General features: G+C 33.1%; 1 protein-coding gene across 1 annotated transcript; it reads right to left on the bottom strand.

Annotated features, from left to right (window-relative positions):
• Positions 1 to 668: 668 nt before the first annotated feature.
• LOC116139068 (MDIS1-interacting receptor like kinase 2-like) lies at positions 669 to 2,262 on the bottom strand. Its single transcript, XM_031424744.1, has 2 exons — positions 1,453 to 2,262; positions 669 to 1,118 (listed from the first exon to the last, which is right to left on the bottom strand). The coding sequence occupies exons 1-2, from the start codon at positions 2,243 to 2,245 to the stop codon at positions 739 to 741; spliced, it is 1,173 nt and encodes a 390-aa protein (XP_031280604.1). The 5' UTR covers positions 2,246 to 2,262; the 3' UTR covers positions 669 to 738.
• Between the last annotated feature and the right edge of the window lie 4,500 nt (positions 2,263 to 6,762).

Genomic DNA, 6,762 nt, shown 5'->3' with positions numbered 1-6,762 from the left:
CATATTAATTATAATGAATATTATTATTTGTGTACAATTTCACGTTCAGTTAATTATTAATACTAATATACCTGTACCCCTCACATTCAATTAGACAAAAACAATGAATCAAACTAAATTCATAAAAAACAGTGAAACATAATAATAAAAAATTTTGATTATAAAATGTATAATCATAAAACATTTAATATGAATGTGAAGAATTTATCTTGATTTAATGATAATAAAACATTTAATTTGAATGTGAAATGTTTCTATTTATCTAATTAAACACATCCACAAAACATTGAATGTATATGGTTATATAGATATCTATTATTATTAATAGAGTCCTATGTGGTATTCAAATAGCAAGTGTTTTAGGATTATATCAAAGAAAAATGTTATCCTTACAAAGACCCATACAAAGAGGGTTACAAAGTGACATCATCCAGAAGAAAAAAACAAAGAAAAAACGGAAAAAGAGAAAAAGAGAGAGAAAAATCATGAAAATCAAGGATGGGGATTGTCTTTGTATGTCCCCTTTGTATGTGTTTTTGTAAAACGAACATTGCTCTATATCAAAATATAGATATGTTTTAAAATTTTCTTACGAAGAATAATAAAGAAAATACAGAAGGTAACATAAATGAAACAATTGCAAATGTAAACACCTTTTAAAAGCCGTAACAATCCTTTAGAAAAGATAGGTTGAAAGAACAGAAACGGCAATACATTTTTTGAATTACATCCTTATGCTTACAAATTACTTTCATCAACCCAAAACATATCTAAGTTTCTAAGTTCTGATGTGGTAATTTTTTGAAAAGGTTTTCCCAATGGCTTCTCATCAAGGAATTCTTTAGACACACATTGCATTGTAGGCCGAGATTTTGGATTCAAACGCAAGCATGCAAACGCTATTGCAAAAACAAGCACAATATTCTGCACAACTTTTCCATCAATTGGAGGTGGGAGACGTGGGTCTAAAACATCTATCAGCATTATATTTGAATTCGATGGAGATGATAATGATGAAAGAAGATCTCCCGGATGCATTCCCATTAATACTTCTAGTGCTACAACCCCATAACTATAAACATCACATTTTTTCGTCACAATCATGGTATAAGCAAGTTCTGCAAGAAAAAAATATGTTTTAATACGATGACTAAGAGATTCCTTTTTCCAATAAGGAATTCATAACAATTTGTGATTGCATTAATTGTTTAGGGTGATTAAGCTCATGTTCAAATTATCATCAGTATATTAATTAGAATGGGAAAAAACATTGGTTGCATATAATCTGTGTAATTTACCTTTAATGGTTCAGGATCGATATATGGTAAGATATGATAAATTCAATTATGACACCTCTACAACAACTTATTTGTGAGATGTACATAATTTATCATGCTCATTAAAAATGAAGCTAATAAAGAAGTTTAAGGAAAAGTTTATCAGAGTAATCGCCTGGAGCAATATAGCCAATTGTGCCAGCCATTATCGTTCTATTGGATGAGTCAAAATTTAGAAGTCGAGCCAAACCAAAGTCAGCAACGAATGTCTCTAATTCCGAGTTCAATAAAATGTTGTTACTAGATATATCACGGTGAACAATCGGTGGAGTGCAGTCATGATGTAAGTGTGACAACGCATGCGCCACACTCTTGATAATGTTCACTCTCTTCTTCCAATCCAACTCAATAGCTTCTTCATCTTTGCGCAACACACAGAATAAACTTCCCCTCTCCATATACTCATAAATCAGAAACATGCATCTTCTATGCAAACAAAAACCATAAAGTTTCACAATGTTTCGATGTCGAATTTGAGATAGTAAATGAGACTCATTTTGGAAATTATTGAAGAAAGCTAACTCTGATCCGTGAAGCTTCTTCACAGCAACCACTTTGCCACCAGGTAACTCTGCTTTGTAAACGCTGCCATAACCTCCAGTCCCAACGCAATACTTGATGTCAAAGTCCTCAGTTGCTTTAATTATCTCCTCAAACACAATTATACCATCGTAATCCCATATTTTGAACACATCTCCACTCCTGGTTGTTCTTGTCGAGAGTTCAGCATTTTTATTCTTAAGCTTGCTAAATTTGATAAACATGTACCAATAAAGTAGCCAGATAATTAAGGCAACAGGCACAGAACATATCACAAAGAAAAAGGGGGAAAGCCCTTCCAAGAAATTGGTTCTAGGCGAAGCTGGAGGAGGGTTGGAGAAATCATGGTTATCATCATTAAAGTTCATGATAACTCAAATTAACCTAGTCTTCCCACAGGCCAGAGTTTTTTTTTTCTCACTTATAGCGAGCTTGGACCTTCATATCATCATATGTAGAATTAGAAACCCATTTCTTTCATTTTCCTTACGACGTGTCCTATGAAAACTCCATGAACATTAGAATTTGAATGGTCAAAGTCTTCTGGGCCTTGTTTCTGCGATGTTTCACAAGATCGATACGCGCTGGACATAGAAAAATTGTCCGGCGTAATCTTTGACGAAGCACAATGATTCAAGGTCTTCCCACTTATGGCCAATTTTCCAAATTATGGACCCAAAAAACGTGTTTGACTTTGAAGTCCCGATAGTTTTTTTTGAACCCTACGGGGCTAAATTAATATTAACATATTTGGTAATATATTTTGCTTATGAGTGGGAGCTTTTGTTACCCCACTAATGGACTAATGCTTAATTCAATTGACTTAAATTGTAGAATCAATTGAATTTAGCAATTTTGAAAATACTGTTTTTCCTTAATTTTTCTGCATTTTTGAAATCTAATTTTCTGCTAAATTTTTTGGCTTCAGTTTCATTATTTGATTACCTGGAGCATTTCTTAAACATGCTTGTTTTCACTAACTAATTGAATGCTTGACTCCCACAAATTTTCACCATAATCTTTGTCATTGGTCTTTCTTGTTTGACTTTAGTGATGACAAAACTACAACAGACGCTCCTTGGTAGACCTGGCAAAACAAACTGGCTGGGTGGGTATGGACCGAGTCATCATGAGTACGGGTCCAAAAACTCCTAGTTCTATACAGGTAATGAAATTTGGATTTGTACTCTATCCTATGCAGGTACGGGTTTTTTTTTTTTAAGTTAATTTTAATTTTGAATCTTTTCCAATCAACCAAAAATTAAATGATCCAAAAAGTAAAACATCATATTTCATAATAGACAAGACCAACATAATTTAGTCATCTATCAATAAAAAGTTAAATGATCCAAAAAGTAAAACTTCTACTAGAGGTTAGAGGCACAAGTATGTTACCAAATAACTAATTATAATAGAAGCTATAGAAAAATAAGTTCAATAATTTTAAAATTTAAAATTAATTAAATATTTAAAAAAAATTACGGGTACCTGCGGGTATACCCGATCCGCCAGCAAAAAAAAAGGGTTGGACCAGGTACGGGTAATTTACAAACGGGTCCTAAATTAGTAACCCATACCCCTTTTTATACAGGTACTCACAAGTATAAACCCATTTTGTCGGGTCTACATGGTGTAAACGAGCCGAGCCGAGCTTTGGGCTAATCGAGCTTGGGTTGGTTGCTATAGAGTCAAGTTCGAGTTCAAACTTGACACTAAAAATTCAAGTTTGAGCTCAAGCTTGAACTCACAAAAAAAACTAGGGTTTTAAAACCCGGCCCGGCCCAGTTGGTTTAATTGGTTCGACCGGGAACCGGTGGTCGGACTGGGTCAGTTCATGTTAAAAACCAGAAATAACAATTAAGTCAGTTTCACTCGCGGTTGAACTAGTTTTTTGCCAACGAACCACCAGTCTAACCGGTAAAACTCGGGTTGCTATAGTAAAAATATTGAAAAATAATAAAATTAAAACTTAAAATAACCCTTTTCAGCTTTCCTCTTCTTCCTTCCCCATTTTCATTCGACAAAACCAAACCAGCAGAGAAGAAAAATCAAAGAAACCCATTACCAAAAACGAAATCAGCTTTTCTCTTCTCCCTTCCCCAATTTTATTCAACAAAACCAACACCAACAGAGAAGAAAAATAAAAAAACCCATTACCAAAAACAAAATCAACTTCTACGATCTTGGGCTTCTTTGATTCAGATTTCAATCATCAAAATCTTCAACTAATCTTCAATCTTCGGGTCTTGGATGACTTCTAAATCTCTAATCTTCCAGATTCGGTTTTCATAGCTTCTTCTTCTTTGATCTTTGATCTTCGGCAGCTCCCTCAAGGTATGCGTATTTTGTTGTTGTTATCTTGGTATTTTTCTTGTTCAATGTAAGTTTGGTTTTTGTTTTGTTGTGAGATTGTTTAAGATAGAGTCATAGAGATTCTTTGGTTATTGATATTAAAGAAGTGGGTTTGAAACTTGATATTGAAAAGGTGATTGTTTGGTGTGAGATTGGTTGTGTTTGAAAATTGAAGTGTGTAAAAATGGTTGGTTTGATTGGTTGTGTGCAGTGTGAATTTTGACACTCTGTTTTTGCACACTATAGTGTGCAAATGCACACCCAGTTTTGCACACTGCAATGTGCAAAAACAATGTCAAAATGCACACTGTAGTGTACATTTTCACACTGCAGTTGCAATGCCATAGCTACTTTAGGATACTAAAACTTTCTTCCCATAGCGTACCATTATTGAGAAGCCTAGTCCCAAAATCTTGTCAATTAACAGTCTGTGTTGGTCAATGTTTAATTTATTATTGTTAGATGAAAGCTCATATCATGAAAGATTCTGATTCCTTAATTAAATGCTCTGCTTAGTGACTTAAAGCCAATATCAAAGGACTGGCAATTTTCTTTACACGTTTTGCCATGTTGAATGGGCTCCCTAAAATTACATTATTTAATTTAGTTTGTTAAATATTATATTAGATTAGTCAATTTAGTTTACAATTAAAACATTTAACTAATAATTTTATTTTTGTGTGCAATTTTTTGTAGATGTTGGTTATGCTGATGATGACAATGACGAGGATGATAAGTTGCATAAATTTAGTGTTTTTAGGTTTGTTTTTATAGTCTTCTAGTTAATTTCTCATTTGTTTTATGTGTTTTGATGTTAGTTTTTGTTAAGTTTGAAATATGAATGGTTAGCTATTGATTTGAAGAATTTTTGTAATTTTAAAGCATTAATTGAGTAGATTGGAGTATTGGAATGAAATTGGAATTCAAAGCTTGAAGAAATTGAGATTAGCTGACAAATTTAAAGGCCATGGCCTTGCCTTGGTGGTTCACCATGGCCGTGGTGGTGGAATGAAGATAAAATAACGAGGACAGGAAACACCATGGCCTAGGCTGTGGTGACGTACATTTGGACACGGCCAGGGTCGTGTCGGACACTTTTAGGGTTTTTATTAGTTTTTCTTTCATTTTTCACTTAGGATTCTTTTGGGTATTTAAGGGTGATTAAGATTACTTCTTAGGGAGGCCGAATTTTACCCATTCTTGGAGAGAGATTATTGGGTAACAAAAGAGAAAGGAGAATCAAGAACAAAATTCATCACAGAGTTTTTTTTTTACTTTTTCAATATGATTTATTTCTTGGATTCTACTCTTGTTTCTTTTATTATGAACTAATTTTCTCATGCTAAGACTGTGGTTAGTCTATTTATGGATCTGTTATCAATCTTTTACTCTTTGATCAGTGAATTATTTTTCTAATGATGAGTCTATATTATGTGCTTAATGCTATTAGGAACTTGATCAATTTCTGATAGAATTGTTTTGTGTGATTGAGACCGAGAGGAGATATCACATTAGTGCTCTAGTAATATAGGCCATGGATTAATTGGATATAGAGATATATGAATTGATACATGCAATAGTCATAGGCAGGATTAACTTGTGTTGAAAGCTAGAGGATTTCATAAAGCTTAATGCTCGTCTATTTCATTAAATCTAAATCAAGCTTAATATTGCTTGAGAAAGAATATTGGTTAACCTAGGAAATCACGTTGTCACATTAATTAAATAAATTCATTGACTATAGTAAATTGAGGGGTGCAGAGAAGTTATAGATGAGCCTGAAGTCTTAGCCGCTTTCTCTCATTTAATTCTTAATTTTAGTTTTACTGCAATTCGTTTCTAATATTCTAGATTTTAATATTTTTAGTTTTAAAGATCACCATTCTAAGTTTTGATTATCTAGATAAAGTTAAAACTAATTAATATTTCAGTACTTGTTTACGCAATCCCTTGGGTACGATAACCTGTATTTTGTTATACTATATTACTTGATACTAGTACACTTGCTAGTAGTTGTTGCAAACCGACACAACAGAGGACAACGACGAAGATTATCTTGATATAAGTAATTTTGCTTTTGGATCTAGTGCCCAAAGTCAGCCTTGACTTGAATTAAATGGAAATGTAATAGAAATGTAGGATGTTGGTTTCATTTTGATTATGTTGTTTTAATTTAATTTTAAACTACTTGTTACTTTATAGTTTATACTTTACAATTTGGTATGTTACGGACTTGTAGTTTTAAATTTTTAAGTTTTAATTTATTTTAGATTTGAATATATTTGTTAAGGGAATTTTTTATTATCACTGGCAAAAATAAAAATCTGCATTTTTTAAAAAAAATTTTTGCTGCTGACATCAACACGATGACGTCACGGCCAGTCGGACCGTTCAACCCGTAAAACCTGTGATCCGGTGGCTTGGCCAGGTTGCCCCCCGGGTTGGGTTTTAAAACCTTGAAAAACTCTTTAGTTCTCCACTTTTCCAATTGAGCTTTTCGAGCTAAAATCTGGCAACCTCAAACTTGGCTCGG

Source organism: Pistacia vera, unplaced genomic scaffold, assembly GCF_008641045.1.
Source record: "Pistacia vera cultivar Batoury unplaced genomic scaffold, PisVer_v2 Contig347, whole genome shotgun sequence".
Classification (NCBI taxonomy): Eukaryota; Viridiplantae; Streptophyta; class Magnoliopsida; order Sapindales; family Anacardiaceae; genus Pistacia; species Pistacia vera.
Note: the sequence above shows the minus strand (reverse complement) of the source record. Positions and strands in the feature narration are given on the sequence as shown.